Below are 26,499 nucleotides of genomic sequence, written 5' to 3' on the forward strand. Positions count from 1 at the left end.
TTTCTTGTGTAGTGGAACAGTTGTGGCCTTGGACACGAAGTCAGGAAATGCTCCTCTTGCCAAGCAGCAGATACAATCCTGTGAAAAAGATCTATAAGTGGTTCACGCTGGATTTTCAGCAGCTCTGCTTGTATTCCGTCTGGTCCAGGGCTATTATTTGCCTTCAGTACTCGGATGGTGTCTTCAACTTCAGAGCGGAAGGAAGGTGGGCAGGGTTGGAGACAGTAACAGGAAAGAGGCCTAAGACGACAGGGATTGGAAGGATATTAAGATTAAGATTTTCTTTGAAATACTTCATCCATCTCGAGCGGGTGCCTTCTGTGCTTTCTATATGAAAGTCGTTTTAATGTAGCAGCGTGTAGGAACTGAGACTTTTCTTGCTTGATAGCTCGCGAACTTGTATATAAAGTGTCAGTCACCTTTCTTGAAATTATCCTGACACTGCTCGTATCTGTCTTTTATGTAGGCAAGATGCTCTACGGGTAGCTTTTTCTATAGCGCGCTTCAACTGCTTATATTTGTCCCTGCTCTCTCTCTCCCTCTCTGACTTGTTTTGTGTTTATGCTTCTCATCACATAATGAGATAATTTCGTTGGTTATCCAAGGCTTTTTGTTGACCCTTTTTGTTTAAAACAGAGATGGTGACATTGCTGATGACTTTAGACGAGTCGGTGATCAGTTTGTCAATATCCTGATGAGATAGAGTTAAAGGGTATTTGAGAGAAGATCCCCTATTTGGTCACGGCAGACGGTTCTAGATATAGGTCTGGCGGGTTTGAAGGTTTTTGAGGAGATGGGTGTTGAAACGAGTGGGTCTGTTTTTCAGGTTTGTGGGCAATTTGAGACCTATATTCAGTGCAGGCATGAACAGGGAATGGTCCCTGTCAAAATCACCATCAGTAAGGATAAGAGTATCTAGCACGGACGACTTCCACCGCCTACTCACGAGTATGTAATCAATAAGATTACAGGTTTTCCATCCGGAGATGTCCATTTCGTTCTCTCTGTTGGAAGACTGTTAGTAATGGTCATATCTTTATCTCTGCAGAACTCAATAAGGCGTTCTCCCCTCTCGTTAATTTGTCTAGGCCAAATTCACCCTAGGCATCCTCATTTCAAGCAACATATGTTCCAGCAATAGTACTGAAGTTGCCAATGACAAGGACAAGGTTTTTATTTGGAACTGCGTCCACTAAGCTTTTCAGTTGAAGGTAGAAATTTTCAGTCTACATCTGGCTTACTGGAGTCTGGAGCATAAACTTGGAGGATCGTGATGTTGATCGGTGATCCTTTTATTCAAATCATAATCAGCCGTTCTGACACAGGTTTTGAAGAAATCTGGGATCTCCCTGCTCTACTAGACATCAAAAAGCCAAATTTCTAGCGATGGACACCATTGGTTCTTCCAGGCACTATCAGACTAGCATTGCCGATCCTTTCTTCTCCAGTGGTAGGTAGGTTTGTTTCTGTGAGTCCCGTGATATCTTATCTATATCAGTTTAATTCATTAAGAATTAGATCATTTTTACCTGGATCTGCAAGCGTCCTAACGTTCAGGGTTCCAATAGATAAAACTGATTTGGGGTATAACATAGTCTCCAGGGTCGGAGTTGTCGACCTTGTCAAAAGATCTCCGTTTGCGAAATTCTCCGTCGTCAAATCGTCAGTTGCTCCAATGGCTCTCGTTGGTTACCCCGGACGCGGTAGCACTGGTTCGCTTTCTTGATCTTTTGTATTTCATCGTTTTATTTTAAGAAGAAAGGATCCAGGACAATTTCAGGACAGAGGTAAGCCACTCCTCTCCATTCCTAGCAGGGCCGGGCATATCTAATGCTGAAAATGCGCCCTTCTGGTGACCTGCGCCACCAAAAATTTATCCCATTGCTGGGAGAAGGTTTGTGACTGGTGGGACGTACTCATACGCTGATAGGCCCTACCCAGTGCACAATAGCGGAGCCTTCCACCTCCTCCGTCTGAATTTATTACCCCCAGATGTGGGTTTTCCAGCTTTATTTATAGGCCCCCAGAGATCCCCTTGGTCCTCGCCTCCCTACCTTGAGGTACCCTGCATATATGCAAGATGCTCCCCTATCCGCTCCCCTAACCCACTGAGTGTTCCGGGAGTGGCCTCTACTGAGAATATGATTCAGTAGTACTCACTAATCGCTTTAAAACCCCGACTAAGCACACAGGAATTACAAAAGATTGTCTCTGGTGTACCAGGATTGTCTCTTGTATAATTTCAGATTGGTAATCTTCATGGTAAAAATTAACATTTTTGCAGATGAGACCTTAAAACCTTTACAGTAGGGTTCTCTGATTGGCTATGCTGAATCAGATAGTGCAATTTTCATTAAAGTTCCTTGACTCTTTGAGTCCCACTTTGTCAAAAATCTGGCAAATTTTCTCAGACTAGTAGCTGTTGATGGGTAACACTAGACTTATTGAATATTATGTCTTTGGAATCAATATAAAACTACAGCTCTTTTGATTCATCTTGGTATCAAAATTTCGTTTGTTTGAGTTTAGGTTACTAGTGTCCCGAGTCGCTCCTTACTTACATTTTCTTACTCCAAATAGTTTGAAACACTTCAAACAGATAGAAATTATTCCATATATGAGGATCTTCTTCCTTCTAAAACCCTGTTCTACACCAAAGTTTGACTTTTTGTTTTATTTCTTTAAGAACTACTAAGAAGTATTTAAGCCATCTTAAAAGATTTCGTACTTTAGTGGCTGCCGCCTCCCAGATGCCTCGATCTTTACTCTAAAGTTTTAAAGGTTTTATGGTGTAAAGTTATCTTTCAGTGATTGTGTTAAAGAATCGAAAAATAAAGTCGAACTCTAACGTAAAGGGCTTGGGGTTCAGGAGCAGGCGGCCACTAAACCATGCGAAGTTTCACAGTGGTTTGAAAAGAACTTCTTCTTCCGTATTAACGGCCTTTATGCTTGAGCAGCAGCTCTTAAGGAAGTAATACAAAAGTCTAACCTTAGCGTAAAGAACGGTGGGTTCATAAGGAATAAGGAATAATCTCTTAAGTTTTAATGCTGCTTCTTCCTTGTTTTTTAACATGTGAAAGAAATATTTCTAATCATTTTTAAATCATGCCCAGGCCTACCCAAGATATAATGGTGACTACCCCCCCCCTAGTCCTCCTGCTGCTTGTTGTTAAATACTTTCTAAATGACTGGTAGCGTAATAACTTCGTGAGGATTTACGTGGTCTTTGGCACTTTCTTTTACCTAGCGACAAGTAATAATAGTGATCAAATGCATTTGAAAAAAAATAGATGGCTTTACTTTTTGTTTTGTTGAGCGATTAGGAAGTGATGCTTAAGTCGGTAAATTTCGTCGTCCTCATATTTTCTTTTAATTCTTGCTGAAGTAGATACGGCAGTAGAACTCCCAATATTGCTTGCAGTGGGTATATCTTTTTAAAACTTGAAGTTTTTCAAGAGGTTCTGCCTGCTCATCCTCTTTGCGTCTGTTTTTGTACTCAATTTGAGAACCTCTTATAGTCCCCTTTTGTTTATGTCAGGCACTATTTTCGTGTTTTTCTTTCTGTCCACATTTCTTCGTTCGATTTTGATACTATTTTAACTGCTATCTACTTCTCTGTTGATCTTGGCAGTTTATTCCTTCTCATAAGTATCACATATTTTTAAATATAAAAAAAAGTAATAAACTAATAAACCTAGTTTATATATGACGGGGATTTTTAAGACAAAATTTTGCGTTTGTTATTTAGAATAATTTTTTTTTTTTACAAAACTATGATATATAAAATTTTTCAATCGATAGAAACTTGGTGAAAATCTTGCAAGTTTTCTCCGGCTTATAGTTTTTGCTGGGTAACTTGAAAGATAATGAATGTTGTGTATTCGGAATCAGTATAAAACGTTAATTCTTTTGATGTGTTTATGATTTATCAAGACTCCCTCTTTTTTTTGCTTTGGTTAGTATTAGCCGGAGTCGCCCCTACTGACAGTTCGTTACAACAAAGCTAACTGCAGAGGGAGCTGACACAAGGCTATGTTTAGCTTATGAAGGTTAAAGACTGATGCTTTAACAGTTAAGGGCTAGGCACACGTAGCTGATTTCGGGAACCGATTTCAGCAAGGGTGTATTCCACGTCGAGTGATACTAATTAATGATGCTAAGAGGCGGGGCTTATTGACGGTTTTTCGGTGATTAATCATTATTAATTACGTTCTAGACAAGGAATTTACTAGGGCTTAAGAGCTTTAGGCATGTAATTAATCGTATTTAATGATTATCGTAAATCAATCGAAATTAATGATGATTAATCACCGAAAAACGTCACTAAGCCGCGAAAAACGTCACTCATTAATTATAATCACTCGACGTGGAATATACCCTTGTTGAAATCGGTTTCCGAAATCAGCTACGTGTGCCTAGCCCTTTATAGTGAAGCAAGTGGAGAGTGACTATATCTGCTTTTATTTCTAAGCATTGAAGGTTTGTACCCTCGACTTGTGAGGTTCTAAAGCCCTAGTGCAGAGAGGGAAGTGACAAAACAAGGGGTATATACCTTTTATGTGGCTTGGATGGAGCTCCCCTCATATGTATAATATATGCAAAACATGACGTGATAAACCAACAGAACGTAAACAAATCCAGTCTTTGAGAGAAAATGAAGACCGACATTTCAACTCAAATGAGTGGAAATTATCCTTACTTGAGAAAGTCTGCCGGTCCTTCACTCCTCATTCTTTGCTAAAATTGACTTTTTCTGCCATTACTTCAAGAACGAATGCTCTAATAGAAGAACAATGTTATCAACAGTTTTTTTTTACAAAAACCTTGAGAATAGAAGAGTTTATCTATTTGTCTTTGCTCTAAAGTATAAAATTTAATTCAAATGTTTTGAAACTTAATCGGTGACTATTAGTTAATCGGCAACAATTACAGAACAGCTATGTTTTTTCATTGTCTCTCGTCTTTACTTTTTTGAAGAAGGTTTTTTTTTTTTTTTATTAAACCAAGAAAATGAGAATTTATACGAAATAGTCTAGCATCCAGAGGATAACTTGGGTGTTCTCAGAAACCTGAAAAAATCGGAAAAACCGACTTTATCTGATGTCACCCAAGGAATGAATGCCTCTGGTGCTGAGCATAGCTGGTAAAGATTGTAGAAGAAGTGACGTTAAATCCACGTAGTGGTAAAGAGCTAGCAAACCTTTTTTTTTTACTTGTTATTTATATAAAAATTAATATGTTTTGTTTATTTTATTTAAGGCTGATCCTGCAATGACAATTGGGGAACTAAAAAATGAAATTCGACAGAGGAAAGGTCATCTCCAGCCAGAAAGACAAGAATTGAGACTAGAACCGCGCTCAAAGGGCTTAGAGGATAAAGTTACTCTGGAGCAAATTGACATAAAAAACGGCAGCCAACTGTTTTTGAAGGTGATAAGGGGTTCAATTTGTGTTTAGATTTCCGTTATTTCAAAACACTGTTTTGATATTGATATATTTATTTATTTTTAACAACAATTTAGATACAAAAATCAATATGATTCACCCAAAACCAAACGATTGACGTGGGATGAATCAGGTAAAAAAAAAAACATATATATATATATATATAACATCGTTGAAATTCACTAGTACGAGAAAGAGAGAAAAAAAAGAAGAAAAAGAGAAAAAATAGAAAAAAAATATAGAAAATAATAATAATACTACGGAAGCAGCAACTACATACAGTAACCATGCTCTGTGGTCACACGCACGAACCAGCAAATATAGTTACAACTTACTTAAATCGAATCAAATCTCCTCCAAAACAAACAAAACTAAAATGCATGCTTACTTAATAATTTTTCTTTCAGTTTTCCTGTATAATCACTAAAATTTGCTATCTTCTTCGTATCATTTTTCAAATCATTCGATAATTTTATACCCTTCTCAGTAAAAGAAAACGTGGACCTGGTGGACACTATAGGTTGAGTATAATAATTGTGTTTATATATATTCCGTCGGCTATAAAACAAACCATTAAAATACTGCGGCAGCAAGTTCATAGCATACCCATATCTATACATAAACACAAATATATAAAATGGTGAAGACCCGACGCCGTCCGCCAATCAATCGTTGTTAATCAATGGTTAGTATGACTTTTGTGAACTGAATGTTTAGTTTATATTGTCTTCTGCTTTGATTCTTTTTATTCAAAATTAACTTCTTTTACTTCTTGTTTAGATTATTATAGAACAGTCTCATAATCTTTTGCGTAGTTTAATCACGGAAACCAAATTTTGGGCCCTGTAGTGGGTTGTTGCAGTTGAAAGTGAACTTCAAGTTCCGAATGCCCGGGTAGCGAATAATCCTACTGTGCCACCATCTAAGAGCAATCGCAGAAAATCGTGGAAAATCGAAAGATCTGAGTCCATTTTTAAAGCTTAAAAGTAAATTGGAGTGATAAGTTCTGCACTTCTTTTTCGTTAACCCCCCCCCTCCATCCTAAAACCAAACCACATTCGATCAAGCTGTTTTGTAAAAAAAAAAGTCTGAAGAGGATGACATGGCCCCTCACAGCCCCCTGTGGCAAGGGTTGCAAAATAAACAATTTGTTCAGTGTTTACATATTGGTTTCATTATGGAAAAGGGGACATGTTGAATCCTGGGTGTCGGGAAGGGTAAGAGTATTAAGCTGAGACTGCCAGGGAATGTTGAGTGGATGTTGAACTAAATCAAGTGACACTTCATGCATCCAGGTTGTCAAAACGACGTATCTTGAATATAATAAATGGAATATCAACTGATCTGAAAACTGCTGTTGGGCTGCTTTTTATTTTATTAACGTTCAGATTTAGATTAATTTTAGTAGTTGTATTATGGCTAGTGAAGGTCTCAGCACCAGATTCCAAACATCCTTTGCGAATTTTGAAGGGATTTCTCGTATCCTAGAACTCTTCAACCTCTTCCACATCTAGGTGGTAGGTGGTATTGTGACATATAAGGTTGTCTACACTGGTGAGGGAAGGCGTCATAACATCTAACCGTCAGGACCAGTAACGTCGGGACATCGAAAAATCCGTCATAACATCGACAAAAAAAATTGTCAGAACCACTAACTGTCATAACATTTAAAACCTTAAGATTTTAGTTTTTTGGGGTTTAGGGGGGAAAAGGTACCTAGGTTAGGTTAGGTTACGTATTTAATATATGCCCTGCTTTACCCCCACCCCCCTAACGTGCAAATATATAGCCAAAATTTGTTTCTAAACTATTATTTGCTTAATACTATTATATAAATTTATAAATTTTTTTCTCGATGTTATGACGGTTAGTGGTTATAACGGTTAGATATTATAACGTTTAGTGCTTGTGACGGCTAGTCGAAATGGTAGCACCCCCACTGGTGATCTTGTTAAAATAGCTTAAGCGCCTTAAGAACTCCAAACTAAAGCTAATGATATTTTCAGAGTCACCAGCTCTTTTGTGGCGGTCATAAATATATCCTTAACAATGACCATGCATGCCACGTGGAAACCTAAGGACACAAATAAACCAAACTTGAAATTAAATGGAGAGAGCGCCCAGTGAGGGGATGGTTTTCTCTGCCTAGGGAGTTTGATTACCAGTGACAATAACCATGAAAAAAATAAATTTATAAAGTTGCTTTGGCTTCAGAACCTTCAGTTTCAAAACCTTTTTGTTCATATGGCGAAGTAAGTACTTTTGACTTAAAACAGGTTGATTTTTGAATTAAAATCAACTTTTAGGAATGATGAAAGACTTAAGAGCCATGGCGAATTGGTGTAAAGCCAAGACAGATAGTCTTAGTGGGAGGCAAAGCCGGCATAACCTTTTTTCAGAATTGTATAAAAACGATGTCATTTCACTTGTTGATTGATAGTCCATCATTCATCCTAGGGCAAAACTAAGGTAGATAGGCATGGAGTAATTGGTTATTCAAAAGAGCTTTGCCTTACTTTAAAAGTCCACTGGAATTGCAATGGGAATAACCAAGATGGTTGGATTGACTCATGACGACTGTTGACAATAAAACTGTTCTCGCGACTTAAAATAGGTTTTCGACACCAACTTCCTAATCGGTACCTACGCATATGAAACTTGTACGCTGAATGAGGAAATCACGCATAGACTTTTAGCCTTTGAAAGTAAATGTCTCTGCCTAATTGCGGGTTTTACCTATTCATGTTCAGTCTATAATCTAGAACCTTTTCCTATAAAGCAAAATCAAACAGGTAGTCTGTAAGTTTAGTTCCAGATATTTCAGTGGTTTGGCCATGTCCAACGAATATGTTGACACTCTCTCTTGACAATCATTTTTGAAAGATGAATACATGGTTCTCATCCTCCAGGCTACTTTTCAAAGAGGTGTAGAGAAAACTTTGCTTATCACCTCATTCTGCATCTTCTACTAGCAGAAGACAGTTAGGTATGTACCAATAAAGGAAATATCACTGGCGATTATTGAATTCGGGAAGGCACCTGAAAATCTTCTGATGAATGAAATATGGAAATTTTGCACCATCATGGTGAATAAAGCAGGAAAACGCACATTAATGGCCATGTGTTTTTATAATTGTGGAAATATATGCTTTGTATTTGAATAGACGTTGAAGTTTTCTAAATATTTCTTAAGCCTAGTAGACTCAACCTCAACTAGCCTATATTTCTATATTATCAACCTATATTTCTTAAGCCTAGTTCACATCAACTGTTTTGTTTTATCATCTGAAAATGTTGCACAGTCTGTATTGCAGTAGCATGCTCGATAATTTGGAAGTGAAAGAAGAATTATTTTTCGAGGAGAGTTAGAGAAAATAATAAAAAGAATTGGAAAAAAATAAAGTCTCTTATAGCGTTTTAAATTATATTTTGAAATATGGTGGCTGTGAGGTTTCAGATAAGTTCGTGAAGATTATGTATATAATTTTTTTTAAAGGGGGATTACCTACTTATTATTTTAGTAAAACTGGGTAAGATTCTCACTTTTTTGGTAATTTCTTTAGAAAAATTGAAAAAATGCTCGATAGTTTCGAAGTGAAAGAAAAATTATTTTTCAAGGAGAGTTAGAGAAAATAATAACAGGATTGGAAAAAATAAAGGCGAAAAAAATAATGGTGAATTGTGTTGGAATATGATGGCTACGAGGTTTGTGATAAATTCTTGAAGTTTATGAAAATAATTTTTGAAAAAGGGATTACCTACTTATGATTTTAGTAAAACTCTGTAAGATTCTCACTTATAAAATTCCTTTCAACGAAAGGTGATAAGAGTGAGTTTAGTAATTACTTTAGCTTGATTTCTATACGAAGCAAATTAGTATAATCATATTTATTTTTATTGCATTGTCAAGTAATTTTTTTTATAGATTAGAAAAAGTTCTTAAGAAGAACATTGTTTTAGTAAGGGGGGGGGATAAGTCGCTAAATTTCCTAAATTAATTATTGAGAAGTATGTGATTCATCGTATCCCTTTAGTCCTCTGGTTTAAAGATTATTAACAGGCATTTGATTCAGCGGATAGAAAGCCTGAGGTGAAGGTCTCATCCTTGTACGGCATACCTGTTAAGTATCTTAAAGTGAATAGTAATATCCACAAGAGTAATAATGCTGCGGTTAATGTAAGAAGAGAGGCTAGTAGTTGGTTCGGTGTAGAATCAAAAGTTAAGTAGGGTTTTGTCCTAGTTTGTTTATTAATAGAAATAGAACTTAATAGAATGCCTACATATATATAATAATAATACAGGAAAAACAAAGTCCTTCAGTTAAATCTTCTAGCCTACCCATGAACTTGCAAAGGCAAGTTGTCTTAGGGGCGTGCCAGGAATAGAAAAAAGAGAAATGTTAGTACTAGTCATAAGCACAAATTATATATATATATATATATATATATATATATATATATATATATATATATATATATATATATATATATATATATATGTATGTATATATGTATGTATAAAAAAAATACATAATTCCTTGCTGAGTTGCTACTGGAGTCACCGTAACGGCCAAAAAAAAAAAGAATGAAAAAAAAAACTATCCAAATAATCCACTATACTTTTTCACACACCTCAAACCACAAAAGAAGAAGGAGAAAAAGGAAAATGGCGAATAATAGCTTAGGAATCATTAATAGGATACATTTTTCCTTAAATTTCTTAAACCACATTGGCCTGACATAATTTAAAGAAAGAAAAACGAGCAAAAATGGGGTTTTTAAACGCCAAATGAAAATACTGAAAAAACACAACAAAGCGAATATTTCGAGGGGGACAAACGCCTCTCTTCTTCAGCGCAAAACGAAAAAATATAATCAATGCGAGTGCCGCAAACCAACAAATAAAACGCAGAAAAATTAAAAGATGAATAAAAATCAGTAGAAGCCAAAAAGTTTTAAGAATTAAAACCAAATACATAACAACAATAGAAGTGATTCATTCAGCAATATCTGCGATTTGCAAAGAAATTCAAAATTTAATTGCCATCGACGCATACTAGCGAAATAACTGAGAAATAAAAGACAAACATTCATTCACTCAAACCAAAACGAAACAGCATTGAATGAGTTTGAAAGCTATGTCATCTGACTCCTGATTTTAATAATTGCATTCCTCGCAGACACTCTTTGCGACTTAAGGGGTTGTTGACGTGTCTGATTAAGTGATTGGGAAAGTGTTACAAGGTTTATATCTGGGACTATTAAAGCTTCTCTTTTGAGACAACCGAAATATGACTCGCTAATTCTTAAGTCACCAGAATCTCTGTTCAAAGCTAGACCTAAATGTTGCTATTTATAAATTTCAACAGCTTCTCTGTAGTGCTGGACAATACCTTTGTCATGTAAAATTAGGCTAGCTTGATTAAACAAAATAGTATGGTCTGGTTTTTCAAAAATGTGCTCTGCAATGGCAGTGTCAAAATTTTCTGTTTTTTTTTCGCTTTTAAGTGTATTATTAATTGAACTAGAGTGCTGAGTTGATCTATCCGTAAGTCGCTGATCAGTTCTTTCGATATACCAAAGACCATGGTCTTAGCCGGGTGAACTTGTAGTTTGTTTACGCGCATTCAAGTTGAAACTTTGTCTAACGATTATTTACTTAATTCAAGTAATCCCTTCTCAGTTCTTGCAGGACAAACAAGCGACGTGTCATCAGCAAACAGCGGTACTGTCACTTCTTGTGGATTGTGTAATAATTCACTGAAATTGTTTTTGATATTAGACATGGTTTGACGCGTCATTTACAATGACCTAATTACACCGTATCCCAGGTTAACTGGATCTTTTTAATGAACTTTGTCCTAAAAATACTCGAAGGCTTTGGTAGAACATGGTATCTGTGGATAGATAAAACTTGCCAAGGCTTAGGTTATACAGATGATTTGTGTCCTAGTTGAAAATCTTAGCTAAGTGAATGAGTTTTGGTAGTTTCTTGAGATCAGGTTCTAGAAGAGATTTGAAAATTAAAGTTAAGGAGACTCCGTGGTTCCTGAACCGGCATCTAATATCGCGATTCGGCCTCCCTGATTTACGGGAAAAAGTGACTGTGCTTGCGGGAAAGCTGTCGTTATCTGCATGTCTTACTGCGCACCATAATTTACGTCGTTTTATTTAAATAATTGTTAAGTGTTTGAGTTTGCTTTTTTTTTGCTTTTTTTTTTTTTTTTCTTGATGTACTCCGCTTCTTTTTTATAGTGGGTAATAAATAAATTATTAATATTATTATTATGTTGCTTAGACTGGAATAAGCTATTGTGAAAAGATGATGTTAGGTAATGAAAAAACGATCAAGTTGATAGCTTCACTTGCCTGTGCAGTATTATTAGTAAAGAAGGGGGATGCACAGGGTCTAGTTGGTAAAATTAAAATATCGGAAGCTATGGTAATGACAGTCGTCATGTATAGCTATGAAATGTGGGCCCTTCGAAAGGCCGAGAAGGATATGTTAAATATTTCCCAGGAATTGCCTTAGGGTGGCTTTAAGTAGTGTTTTGACTGATAGTACGTCAAATAATAAGCTGGGCGATTAATAGTTCGATCGCAGTTTCTAGTGCTTTGATAATAGAAAGGTTCTTATGGCTAGACTACGTTTTGCGGATGATAGATTATCAAAGACTCTGCTTTTTCTCCGTCCATTGGAGGTAAAACAAAAAGTGTTTCGTCCCCGGATGGGGTAGAAAGAGGTTGTAAGAAAGGATTTAAAGGGAATAAGATGTTGTTTTTTTTTAGGGAGGTTCTCTACTCTTCAGTTATTTATGGAAATGAGAGATTTCTTAAAGTCATAAGATAGTGTTGCAAATCATATCATAAGTGAACACCACTGCGTTTCTTGGCTTGCAGACTGATCTTCCTATTCTTTCATACATTTTTTTTTTTTTGCAAGGAGGGGAAAAAGTATAGCTTTGAGTAGATTTGGTTAAAAAGAGAACGTCCGTAGGTCTGCTATTCCCAGCAGGTTATTACTACTGCAATGAGTTGTTAGTAGTAGTATCAGCGGTATTATTAATGATAATAGAAACGAAATATCTACTAGACGCTTTGACTGTTGCAAAACATTTAATGAGGAAACAATTGAAAAGTTTCATTAATTGTAGATGTACTATTCTTGTTTCTGTATGCTCAAATCCTCGCTATTGAAAAAACAGGGATGTAAAACGTTTTATAGGCGGCTATAAGTGTGCCGCCTGTGTCAGATCTCCCCGTCCGTCCTACCAAAGGTACACCAATCTCCGAATTTGTTATGCCTAAAAGGCTCAATTAAACCCCCAAAGGAAGGAGCTTTCTACCCCAGTACGATACAAGTATACTTTCATCGGGCTTTTGGATGTTTTAAGTGTTATATGTTAATTTTCTTTTTCTTAGAAATTATTTTGGTGCAGTTTTGAGATGCTGCCCTCCCTACACGTAGGCATATGCGTACATGTCTCCAAGCCCTTGCGCCAGAAGGTTTTTTTATCATTCGGAGCCAGTTGAAAACTTGAAAAGGGACAATGTATACCAACATTTTTAATAGAGGATATTCCCCTTATCCTGCATGTGAAGTATTATTATCCGCCTATTAGAAGATGATTTCTTATACTTACATTGGTCTGCCATAATACAAGAAAAGAAAAGGATCAAAAATGGGGTTTTTAAGGATCAACGAGAATACTGAATAAACAAAAACAAAGCGATTATTTCGATAGGACAACCGCCTCTCTTCTTCAGAGCGAAACGAAATAATCTGTTGAAGGAAAGTGCCAAAGAAAAAAAAATAACAAAAACAAACGCGGAAAGTCAATGTGAAAAGAACCGAAAATTCAATGTGAAAAGAACCGAAAATTCAATGAAAAAAACAAAATTAAAAGATCAATAAAGTTCAATAAAAGCCGAATATTATAAGAACTAAAACCAAATACCTAACAACCATAAAGCGATTCATTCGCCAATCTCTGTGATTTGCACAGCATCCAAAAAACTAGAACTACCTTCGACGGATACTAGCGAACAACTCGATAGTATCCGGTGATGGCAGTTCATAGTTTTTTGGGTTTTGTGCAAATCGCGGGTAGCGAACAACTCACTAGTATCCGTCGATGGCAGTTCAGAATTTTTTGGATTTTGTGCAATTCGCGGATTTTGGCGATTGACTCGCTTTAAGGGTTGTTAAGTATTTGGTTTTAATTCTTATAATTTTTGGCTTCTATTGAATTTTATTCACCGTTTAATTTTTAGGTTTTTTCATTGGTTTTTTGGTTCTTTTCACATTGATTTTTGGTGTTTGTTTTTGTTGTTTCTTTTTTTTTTGGCACTTCCCTTAAATATATTATTTCATTTCGCGCTGAAGAAGAGAGGCGGTTGCCCTCTCGAAACATTCGCTTTGTTTGTTTATTTAGTATTCTCGTTTGGCCTTAAAAAACCCACCTCAAGTACCGTCTTGGGAGTGCAATGGAGTAAACATATTCTTTTACGATGTTTCAAAAGCGTTTTTTTTTTTTTTTTTTTTTTTTTTTTTTTTTTTTTTTTTTTTTTTAATAACATTCGGTCTTATGGAATTACATTTGTTAAATAAAAATTATCAAAAGCGATCCAGTTTCTGAACTAAAATTGCTAAAGGGACAAAGCCTTGGAAAATAAATAGAGAATCGTTATTATTATGTACATCAAGTACTTTTTCTGTTGCTTTAGGACCTTGGGCCGCAAGTTGCATGGAAAACAGTTTTTTTGGCAGAATATGCTGGACCTCTTTTTGTCTATTTATGGGTGTACACAAGACCATGGCTTTTATATGGAGATGCAAAGGAAACTGAGAAACCAATTGTTGTAGAGTAAGCTTTTTTATAATCCTACATGTATTTTTTTTTCACTAAGCTAGCCTTAGTGAATATATTATAATATATATTTCACCCTGCTCCTCCTATATTTTAATTTTCACCCTGCTCCTCCTATATTTTAATTTTCACCCTGCTCCTCCTATATTTTAATTTTCACCCTGCTCCTCCTTTTTTTCCAAGATTAAGTAGTTTTTTTTTAGGTGAATTTTGATTTAATACTCTTAAGGTTTGTCCAGCTTATATATTCTAATTTCAACTATTTTGTTTTGTCTTATTATGTAGATGCTCCCACCACAGGCCTCTAGATGGTTTGGGGATCATATATATGTGTACAAGCAAGAAGAAAGGGTTTTAAGACCTACTAATATGAATTTTATCGTCTTTTTAATGGGGAAAGGGGGCACTCAGATGGATCTTGAACGGATCGTTCTCTGTGTACTTACATGTTGATCCATGTGATAAGATGATCTGATTGTTCTTATTTTCCTTATTTTCTTATTTCCCTATATGGTATTAAGTGTGTCCTCTTGGGTCTGCGGGAGGGTGGGGGTATACCAGTAGTTTGCATCCTGTCCTGGAAGACCAAAAACTTGCAAATAGTACACACTATTGTAATATTCGAAAAGTATATGGTAATATCATGTTAAAAAACATAATTTTGAAAGAATATTGCTCCCCCCTAGGAAATTTTGGTGGTGCGTCCTTTTTTGTATATTAGTATTTTTAAAATCTGTTTATTTAAGGGTATAAATGGGTCTATTTTTCAGTATGTTTATCTTGTTATTATCCAAAATTTACGCTGGCGAGGGTTCAGAAGAATGAAGGTAAGGTGGACAGAAAGAATAAGGGAAACAACTTTATGGTATGTGTTACCATACCTTGTTTTTTTGTTTTTTTTGTTTTTTTCTCATAAAGGCTTTCGAATGTGAAGTCAAAATATTCGCCCTTCTATTAGTATTTTTTTTAAAGTGTTTCTTCAATATGTAGATGGCAATGAAGCTTGGCTCCGGATAAACCTGAGGCTATACGACTGAGCGTCCAATCTGTCCTTTCCTCTAAAAATAAGTAAAGTTTTACTCCTTTGAGACTGACTTTCCACACTCTTGAAAACAATAAGGTGCAACTAGGTATATGACTCCGGCTAATTTTAGATCAAGTACTTTATCTTCTGAACTCCATAGGACCGATTCTTGGAAGATTGTTCCAAGAGAGATGGTGAACGTAAGATAATACGTATTTTTAGGCTGTAATTTTCAGGTTTTCCTGGAGGATCAGGCATTTCATATGAATCTTCGGAAGAGAGAGGATTATTTACCCTGTCTTTCTTTGCGTGCTGGTATGATTAAGAATTGACCAGAGTAAACTGTTAAGTTGCTTACAAATATTGAGTTCTAGAATGTTGTACTTTTGGGTTGAATGGCTGGTTTTCTAATTTCGTCTGGCTGATTTTTATATTGGTGAGGGCTAAGTGTCTAAAGTGATGGAAAATTATATTTGTGGGTTGAGTAGCTGATTTTTCTGGGTTCGATTTTAGATAAATTGAATTTTGCCAGATTGAATTTGATCGGGTTGAACTGGCTTTGATGGTGCTTTATTGGGTCGAGTTTTGTGTCTCTGTCTGGATTGAATTTTTATATGTGAATTTTGAATGGGTTGAGTATACCTGGCTCAGTGTAGCAAGGGTAGAGTTTTGTTGGTTAGGTTTCGTGGAAATGATGTCTACCAGATGATTTTCAGACAGTATTTAAAAGATGACTTCGGACAAAAATTTGAGTGGTGAAGCGCCAAACGCTAGTCTTTTTGAATAAAGTGGTTCAGTTTAAGTCAGTACTCAACTTCGTAGTTGATTCAAGAAAGAATAACCTAAGTGGCCTGGGCATTTCCTAAGGATGAATTTCATCCCTGGGATACCCCAAATAAAGAAACAGGCAAAGGGGAAATGTGGTACAATAAAAACTTGTGTTGAATATTTCTTGTTTTCATGGGACGAGACCTTAAAAGAGGCTTCAAATATGGAGGGAAGTTTCAAATATGAGGCTTCAAATATGTTTACAAGTAGATGTTTATGTTAGGTGACTCAACACCATGACGAGTTTTTACCTTGTGAATATTTTGAAAAGAATGAAAAAGTTTGTGATAATTTGGAAGTGAAGGAAGATTTATTTTGCGAGGAAGAATTAGAGGCAGTACTAAAAGGACTAGAAAATAATAAGGCCTCTTGTGATAGAGGCCTCAGAGTCTCTGATGCTGATAATGTGATAAATGAGTGTTTGAAATATGGTGATTGTGAAGTTAGATATAACCTACTGGAGATTGTGAATACGATTTTTGAAAAGAGGTAAGCACCCATTGATTTTAGGAAAACTTTAATTAAAACCCTTTATAAAAAAAAAGGTGTTAGGGTGACTGTAGTAACTATAGAGGCATTAGCTTGGTTTCTATAGGAAGCAAATTACTTAGCATGATGAAACTTCTTAGACTTGGATATGATTTAGATGAAATTTTAAGAAAAGAACAGTGTGGCCTTAGGAAGAAGAGAGGACACGTCGACCAAATTTTCACTCATAGATTAAAAATTTATAAGGGTGTGAGTCATCGGACTCCTTTAATCTTCAGTTTTATAGATTATAAACAAGAGCTTGATTCAGTTGATAGAAGAGTGGAGGTCTTGTCCTTGTATGGTATAAGAGTTAAATACATTAAAGTGATTCGTTATGTGTATGAGAAAAGCATTGCTGCTGTTAAGGTAGAAAATGAGGTTCGTAGCATGTTCTGTGTTGAAATAGGAGTTAAACACGGTTGCGTTGTATCCCCGCTTATGTGGATCATTTTGATGTACATTTTCCTAAGGATCACGGTAAAGACTAGCGGAGAGTAAGGAATCAACTCGGAAAGCAAAACTTAGGCTTAAATTATGCTGATGATTTCAGCGCCCTGGATGAAAATGTTCGCAAAATGAATGATTTTTTGGAGGTTTTTGAGGGCTCGGGATGTAAGAATATGTCTGGAAATTAATGTTTAGAAGATTGAGCTGCTTAGAATAGCAATAAATGAAGGTGAAGAGGTGGTGTTGCTAACGAGAAGATCGATCAAGTGGATAGTTTCTCTTGCCTAAGTAGTTTTATTAGCAAAAATACAGTGGGTGTGGTGAAGATGTGAGAATAGAATAGCCAAGGCCGAGAGTGTTTTTTTTTTTTTTTTCACTGTTGAAAAGGTTTGGAAGAATAGGAAGATAAGTCTGTGAACCGAGATTAGAATATTGGAACCTACACTGTTGACACGCATGGTTCTGAAATGTGGGTGCTTTGGAAGACGGGGGAGGATTTGTTATATGTTTTCCAGACGCATTGTCTACGGATTGCTTTGGATACCCATCTGACTGACCGTATTTCGAACAGTTTGCTGTACGAAAAATGTGGTTCAATTCCGCTTTCTAAGGCTATAATGAGAGAAATGTTGAGGTGGCTAGGACACGTTTCATGGACGAAGGACGATAGACTGTCAAACTACTGCTACTACTACTAACAACTCACCGCAGCACCAAGCCACCTGAGACCAACGCAGCTACGAACGCTCATCCACCCTCCTAATCTATCTAAGGGAGCCCTTTTTAAGCTCTCCCACAAAGGTCCCCTTTCCGTTACATCTTTCTTTATGACGTCCTCCTACCCTGGAAAAGGACAACCTAATTTTCGTTTAGACCTAGGTGGTTGGCCGAACTGTCAAAGATCGTTTCGGCCATCCTGCTAGGGCCAAACGAAAACGTCTAATATGATAAAAAAAAATTATGGTTTTTTCAGCGTCTTTCAGGGAAGATGTTGAATTTTCCTGTTATTAGACACCATCTTGAAACCAGTCTTAGCACTACGTCTGGTTTCGTCAGTATCAAATATTTCAGCACTAATTCAGTCGACTCCAGAGTAGCTCTGCTTAAACAATCTAGCTCTTGAATCATTATTGCTCATTATTTTACAGTATTGCTGCTGTTTGCTGGTCGGCTCACTACTTGAAGCGGATCCTGGAGACGCTCTTTGTTCATAGGTTCTCTCACGCCACTATGCCGTTACGACACCTTTATCGCAACTGTGCATACTACTGGATCTTTGCACTTTATGTTGCATACCACATAAACCACCCTTTATATACTGCTCCCTGTGAGAAGCAAGTGTATGCTTCTCTTGCATTTTGGCTTGTAAGTACTTTTATCTATCTTTTGTGCTGGTTAAGAAATAAAGTAGTTAATCTCAACCTGTGACCCAAAGAGAATAAGATACTGAGAGGAAAGGCAACTGAAGTTCGTTGCAAGGGACAAACATCAATGATTTTATATAACTTATGTAAACCCTATAGATAATTATAAATTCTTATAATTTTTACAATTTATTCATATAATTTGTTAAATCTCGTGTCTGCTGCTGAGAAAACAAACAAATTTTGCAGTGTTTTTTTCAATCGTAGGATATGGGTAGGAATCACTATGCATTGTATGCCTTCAATTGCAAGAATCAGAAAACAAATCGATTTTGCCATATTTTGTTCCGCCACAACTTTCCTTTGCTTTTATATGAGTCTGTCGGAAAGGGCCATAAAAGTCATAATTATTGCTCAATACAAGCTAATCTGAGTCCACCCTCTGGTTCTAGTTGTCAAAAACCTTGTCAAAAAGTTGTCAAAAACATGACCCTGGTTTTAACTTAGAAAATGATTATTTTTTATTTCAATTAAAAAGAAAAAAAATCAAGTGTTGATTCTCTTTTGAATATGCTATTGCGATCCTGTTTGGATGCTCAAAGTCTTGCAGGCTTTCTATACCAAATGTGTTTTTATTTAGAAAAACCAAAAGCTATATATAAAAAGTAAAGTTTTATTGCAAAAGTAGTCATTTTTTTATTAGGGCAATTAGTTTTTTTTTGTTTTTTTTTTGGCAATAGGGCAACCTTAAAAGCCAATATAAAGGTCTAAACGTCACTCTAAAGGCAATATTTCTTTGTTCAAAAAAGGAAAGTATATATATATGTAAATTTATTATTTTATTATATTTTTTTTAGTATATATAAAAAGGAAAGTTTTATTGCAAAAGAAATCATTTTGTTCTTAGGGCAGTTAGGTTTTTTTTTTTTTTGGCAATAGGGCAACCTTAAAAGCCAATATAAAGGTCTAAAAGTCACTATAAAGGCAATATTTCTTTGTTCAAAAAAAGGAAAGTATATATATATGTAAATTTATTATTTTATAATAATTTTTTTTAGTATATATAAAAAGGAAAGTTTTTCTTAGGGCAATTAGGTTTTTTTTTGGCAATAGGGCAACCTTAAAAGCCAATATAAAGGTCTAAAAGTCACTCTAAAGGCAATATTTCTTTGTTCAAAAAAGGAAAGTATATATATATGTAAATTTATTATTTTATTATAATTTTTTTTAGTATATATAAAAAGGAAAGTTTTATTGCAAAAGAAGTCATTTTGTTCTTAGGGCAGTTAGTTTTTTTTGGCAATGGGGCAACCTTAAAAGCCAATATAAAGGTCTAAATGTCACTCTAAAGGCAATATTTCTTTGTTCAAAAAAGGAAAGTATATATATATATATATGTAAATTTATTATTTTACTATAATTTTTTTAGTATATATAAAAAGGAAAGTGTTGTTGCAAAAGAAGTCATTTTGTTGTTAGGGCAATTAGGTTTTTTTTTGGCAATAGTGCAACCTTAAAAGCCAATATAAAGGTCTAAAAGTCACTGTAAAGGCAATATTTCTTTGTTCAAAAAAGGAAAGTATATATATATGTAAACTAATTATTTTATTATAATTTTTTTAGTATATACAAAAAGGAAAGTTTTATTGCAAAAGAAGTCATTTTGTTCTTAGGGCAGTTAGGTTTTTTTTTGGCAATAGGGCAACCTTAAAAGCCAATATAAAGGTCTAAAAGTCACTCTAAAGGCAATATTTCTTTGTTCAAAAAAGGAAAGTATATATATATATGTAAATTTATTATTTTATTATAATTTTTTTTAGTATATACAAAAAGGAAAGTTTTATTGCAAAAGAAGTCATTTTGTTCTTAGGGCAGTTAGGTTTTTTTTTGGCAATAGGGCAACCTTAAAAGCCAATATAAAGGTCTAAAAGTCACTCAAAAGGCAATATTTCTTTGTTCAAAAAGGAAAGTATATATGTATGTAAATTTATTATTTTATTATAATTTTTTTAGTATATATAAAAAGGAAAGTTTTATTGCAAAAGAAGTCATTTTGTTCTTAGGGCAGTTAGGGTTTTTTTTGGCAATAGGGCAACCTTAAAAGCCAATATAAAGGTCTAAAAGTCACTCTAAAGGCAATATTTCTTTGTTCAAAAAGGAAATTATATATATATTTAAATTTATTATTTTATTATAATTTTTTTTAGTATATATAAAAACGAAAGTTTTATTGCAAAAGAAGTCATTTTGTTCTTAGGGCAGTTAGGTTTTTTTTTGGCAATAGGGCAACCTTAAAAGCCAATATAAAGGTCTAAAAGTCACTCTAAAGGCATTATTTCTTTGTTCAAAAAGGAAAGTATATATATATGTAAATTTATTATTTTATTATTTTTTTTTTGTATATATAAAAAGGAAAGTTTTATTGCAAAAGAAGTCATTTTGTTCTTAGGGCAATTAGGTTTTTTTTTTGGCAATAGGGCAACCTTAAAAGCCAATATAAAGGTCTAAAAGTCACTAACGGCAATATTTCTTTGTTCAAAAAAGGAAAGTATATATATATGTAAATTTATTATTTTATTATAATTTTTTTTAGTATATATAAAAAGGAAAGTTTTATTGCAATAGAAGTCATTTTGTTCTTAGGACAGTTAGGTTTTTTTTTTTGGCAATAGGGTAACCTTAAAAGCCAATATAAAGGTCTAAAAGTCACTGTAAAGGCAATATTTCTTTGTTCAAAAAAGGAAAATATATATATATATGTAAATTTATTATTTTATTATAATTTTTTTTAGTATATACAAAAAGGAAATTTTTATTGCAAAAGAAGTCATTTTGTTCTTAGGGCAATTAGGTTTTTTTTGGCAATAGGGCAACCTTAAAAGCCAATATAAAGGTCTAAAAGTCACTCTAAAGGCAATATTTCTTTATTCAAAAAAGGAAAGTATATATATATGTAAATTTATTATTTTATTATAATTTTTTTTAGTATATATAAAAAGGAAAGTTTTGTTGCAAAAGAAGTCATTTTGTTCTTAGGGCAGTTAGGTTTTTTTTTTTGGCCATAGGGCAACCTTAAAAGCCTATATAAAGGTCTAAAAGTCACTCTAACGGCAATATTTCTTTGTTCAAAAAAGGAAAGTATATATATATATATGTAAATTTATTATTTTATTATAATTTTTTTTAGTATATATAAAAAGGAAAGTTTTATTGCAAAAGAAGTCATTTTGTTCTTAGGACAATTAGGTTTTTTTTTTGGCAATAGGGCAACCTTAAAAGCCAATATAAAGGTCTAAAAGTCACTCTAACGGCAATATTTCTTTGTTCAAAAAAGGAAAGTATATATATATATATATATATGTAAATTTATTATTTTATTATAATTTTTTTACTATATATAAAAAGGAAAGTTTTATTGCAAAAGAAGTCATTTTGTTCTTAGGGCAATTAGGTTTTTTTTTTTGGCAATAGGGCAACCTTAAAAGCCAATATAAAGGTCTAAAAGTCACTCTAACGGCAATATTTCTTTGTTCAAAAAAGGAAAGTATATATATATGTAAATTTATTATTTTATTATAATTTTTTTAGTATATATAAAAAGGAAAGTTTTATTGCAAAAGAAGTCATTTTGTTCTTAGGGCAGTTAGGTTTTTTTTTTGGCAATAGGGCAACCTTAAAAGCCAATATAAAGGTCTAAAAGTCACTACTACTACTAACAATTAACCGCAGCACCAAGCCACCTGAGGCCAACACAGTTAAGCACGCTCCTCCTCCACCCCAATATATTCAAAGCCTCCCTTTTTACTCCCGCCCACGAAGTTCTAATTCCTTTAAATCTTTCTTTATGACTTCCTCCCAGCCCAGATGGGGACGACCTGGTTTCTGTTTAGCCCTAGATGGTTGGCCGAAAAGAACAATCTTCGGCAATCTGTCATCCTTCATCCGCACAACGTGTCCTAACCACCTCAAGCTTTCTTTCATTACAGCCCTAGAGAGCGGTATTGAATCACATTTTTGGTTTAGCCTATTATTTGAAATACTGTCAGTCAGCCGGGTACCCATAACCGTCCTTAAGCAATTTCTCTGGAAAACGTCTAGCAAATCTTCATCCGCTTTTCAAAGTGCCTATGCTTCAAAGTCTTATTTGACTCTTGTCATCACCGTAGCTTCTAATATTTTTATATTGGTAGTCAGACTGATCTCCCTATTCTTCCAAACTTTTCTTAACTGTGAAAAAACACCCTGAGCCTTGGCTATTCTATTTTTAACATCTTCACTGCTCCCACCATCTTTACTAATAATACTACCAAGGTAAGTGGAGCTGCCCACCTGATCAATCTTTTCATTACCCAACGTAACCTTTTCATCTTCCCTTATTCCTAGCCTTAGTGACTTAGTCTTCTTAAAATTAATTTTCAAACCAATTCTAGCACCCTGAACTCGCAAAACCTCTTAAACTTCATTCATTTTGCTCACACTTTCATCTAGGATGTTCAAATCATCAGCATAATCCAAGTCCAGGAGACTTTTTCCTCCCCATGTGATTCCGTGGTCTCCCATTACCTTTCCTGTGCTCCTTAAAACAAAGTCCATCAAAATAATCCATACAAAGGGAGATAGAACACAACCCTGCTTAACTCCTGATTTAATGCAAAACCAGCTGCTAACCTCATTTCCTAGCTTAACCGCAGCAGTGTTATTCTCGTACATAGCACTAATCACTTTAATGTATTTGTCTGGTATACCATACAAGGATAAAACCTTCTCTAAAGCTCTTCTATCAACAGAATCGAATGCTTGCTCATAATCTATGAAACTGAGGACCAAAAGTGTTTGAAAACTAAGGCACTTTTCATTTATTAACCTGAAAGTGAAAATTTGATCGATACATCCTCTACCTTTTTTAAAACGGTAAAACCGTACTGCTCTTCTCTTAAAACTATGTCTGCGGCATCTTTCTGTCTAAAAATTATCATATTACTAAGTAACTTGCTACCTACAGGGACCAGACTAATGCCTCGATAATTACCACACTCACTTTTATCACCTTTCTTATTAAGTGGCTTAATTAAGGTTTTCCTAAAATCGTTGGGTACTTCCCATTTTTCAATAATCATATTCATAATCTTCAATAACTTATTTCTAACCTCAGAGCCACCATATTTAAGAAACTCATTTACCACCCTATCAGCATCTGGAGCCTTATTATTCTTTAATCCTTTTAGTACTGTTGCTAATTCCTCCTCACAAAACAAATCTTCCTTCACATCCAAGGTATCACAAACTTTTTCATTTTCTTCTATATTTTTTCCTGCAACTCTATCTCGGTTAAGCAAGTTCTCAAAATGTCCGGCCCTTCTCGCTTTAGTGTTTTCCTTATCGCTAATTGCGACCCCATTCCTATCTTTAACTGGGACAAGTCCGGATTGACTACTCCCTCTCAATTTGTTAACGTGCCAGTACAATATTTTACTATTATGCCGTCTAGCTGCATCTTCCAGATTATTTGATTTATTAAAGTAAAAACATTTAAATTTTTTCAGTAAAGTGCAAATTATATTCTGGCCTTGGGAAGGTATAGGGATGTTAATTTCTGCTCGTTTTGAGATGCTAAAAAACACTCAATGAAAAGAAATACAGGAGTGTTGTTCACTTTTAACTGAACAATAATTTCTAAGTCTTGAAATTTGCTTTTGGAATTTCTGGTACCTGAAATCCCCTTCTGCAGGGAAGAGGGGGATGGCCTGTACCAATTTTTGAGTAGATTCCAGAAGATTGGCAAATTTTAAGAGACAAATTTTTTCAAAGGCATATGCTGCTGCTCGTAGATATTTTGATGACTTCATCGAGAGACGTTTATTGCGTTTTTTGCGTTATTTCTCATTGCGTTAGGACGTTTTTATGGAGAATGGTGGGGAATCCCGTTGAATTATACACGTTTACAAATTTGTCCAGTATTGTTTCTTTCTTTTGCGTTTTCGTGTATATTTTTGTGTATATGCCCACTTATGGTAGATGCTTTATATGCGGGAAAATAATCTAATGAAATTTTCTGTTTTAGTTTTGCGAAACAGGTAACTTTAGCATTCATTGGCTGCTGAGGAATCTCCGACCGGCTGGAACCAAAGAGAGACGAATTCCCAAACCCACTGGAAACCCTTTCACAACTCTTTTCAATGTCGTATCTTGCCCTAATTATACGTATGAAGCTGGATCTTGGATCGCTTTTAGCATTATGACCCAATGTCTGCCAGGTATGCTCTACAAATTTGAATCTGCTGAGAAAATCTAAAATTGGAATTGATACAAAAACATAAATATTGTCAGTATTTACCGACAAAAGCAATATAAACTTCAAATAATTGATCATATAAAGAAAAAGTTTTTATTAAAATTCATAGATTCCGTATTAAAATTAAAGTCGCAGAATGGAAAAAGAATTTAAGTAAAAGAAGGATCAATTTTGAGTTTAATGTAGTAACGGGCTTATTCAAGAAAACAAAAAAAAACACAAAGAAAACACAAAAAAAAGCAACACAACGGAACAATCAACCCTCCTTAAGCTTTCGCTTGCTTAAAGTACCCCCATAGACATAGTAGTAAAATTTCAAAAAGAGAGAAAAAAACTGCACTTGCCCAGCTCCTGATTGCAACAATCCTTCCAAACAACTCATTTCATCCGCCAATATATCCAAATTTAACAAAAACTAAACAATTTATTTCCATTTATTTGTTTGTTTTTTTTGGTGGGAACTTGAGAGCTAATTAAATCCAATTTGAAATTCAAAAATCTTAAAACCGGAGACAAACTGTAAATCAACCGACCTTCTTTGACCTTCATTTTTTTTTAATATAAAACAAATCTTTTTTGCCAAGAACCATGGTAAATAAAGGTTCATTTTTTAATATAAAGCAAATTTTTCTTAGCAGGAAACATGGTAAATAAAGGTTAATTTTTTAATATAAAGCAAATCTTTCTTAGCAGGAAACATGGTAAGTAAACGTTCATTTTTTAAATAAAGCAAATATTTCTTACCATGAAACAAAGATAGTACCATTAAATTCCTTATTTTATGCTGTTTCCAAATAACATCGTTACTTTTTTGTACAAAAAGCTATAACTTTTTTAATAACAATAACTTTTTGGACAATAAACTTTATATGGCGAGTATAGTATTAAGCCTCAAGTAGGGGTCTTCCGTGATTATATTTTTAGAAATGAAAAGACAAGAAAATAGGTCCAATGGATCATTTTATTGCAATATTTACCTGAGACAGACTGTAAATCAACCAACTTTTATTACGCAACTTTTATAAAAACAAATATTATGCAATGGATGAGTTCATGGGTATTTGAGTACAAAGTCATGCTTTTTTGCTCTTTTTCTGAGCAAACTCAACTAAAAACAGCTAGATAGAATATAAGTGGAGTCTCTACAACGTAGTTTGAAATTATTTGCGAAAGTATCTTAAAACATCTATGATTTGATGTTTGGCATTTGGGAATGCTCTTTTATGATTTTTATCTTGATAATAAAGATTTATTCAAGGATAAGTTGTGAGGTTCGTCCTTTGATCCTTTCGTCCATTCGATCCATTCGTCCTTTGATCACTTTCTACTAATAAAAAAGGCACCAGTCTTCTCAATTTCCAATATAATGAGCCCTTTCTAAAGCTTCTCCGACACAACTTTCTATAAAAACCTCATATGCCCCAAGGGCAAAACGTACGATCCTTGTCCTGAGGGCTATGGGGGGAAAAAAACCTGACCTTCATTTTTTAATGAACAATTTCAGTAATTTCACGTCTTTATCTCAAATTTTTGCAATTTTACAGGAACATTTTAAAAGCAGGGTTTTTGAAGCTTCTTTTTAAAGCAGATCTTAACATCAACAGAAACTTTGGTCGGGTCCAGTGTGGGTCCAGGCTGAGACCTAGCAGAAGTTTTCATTTTTGTTTAGCTAGACAGATTCGTGGGCATCCCTCCCAA

At 34.6% G+C, this 26,499-nt stretch overlaps 1 protein-coding gene across 1 annotated transcript in view; it reads left to right on the top strand.

Annotated features, from left to right (window-relative positions):
• Nucleotides 1–26,499, top strand: part of Sc2 (trans-2,3-enoyl-CoA reductase Sc2) — a 42,731-nt gene that overhangs the window by 11,169 nt on the left and 5,063 nt on the right. Inside the window, exons 3-6 of the mRNA XM_089097465.1 lie at nucleotides 5,260–5,430; nucleotides 14,173–14,312; nucleotides 18,294–18,510; nucleotides 24,571–24,763. Coding sequence (XP_088953591.1) covers nucleotides 5,260–5,430; nucleotides 14,173–14,312; nucleotides 18,294–18,510; nucleotides 24,571–24,763 — 721 coding nt within the window. The remainder of the gene's footprint in view (nucleotides 1–5,259; nucleotides 5,431–14,172; nucleotides 14,313–18,293; nucleotides 18,511–24,570; nucleotides 24,764–26,499) is intronic.

Source organism: Artemia sp. Qi Xiang Cuo, chromosome 11 (assembly GCF_049724085.1).
Source record: "Artemia sp. Qi Xiang Cuo chromosome 11, ASM4972408v1, whole genome shotgun sequence".
NCBI lineage: Eukaryota > Metazoa > Arthropoda > Branchiopoda > Anostraca > Artemiidae > Artemia > Artemia sp. Qi Xiang Cuo.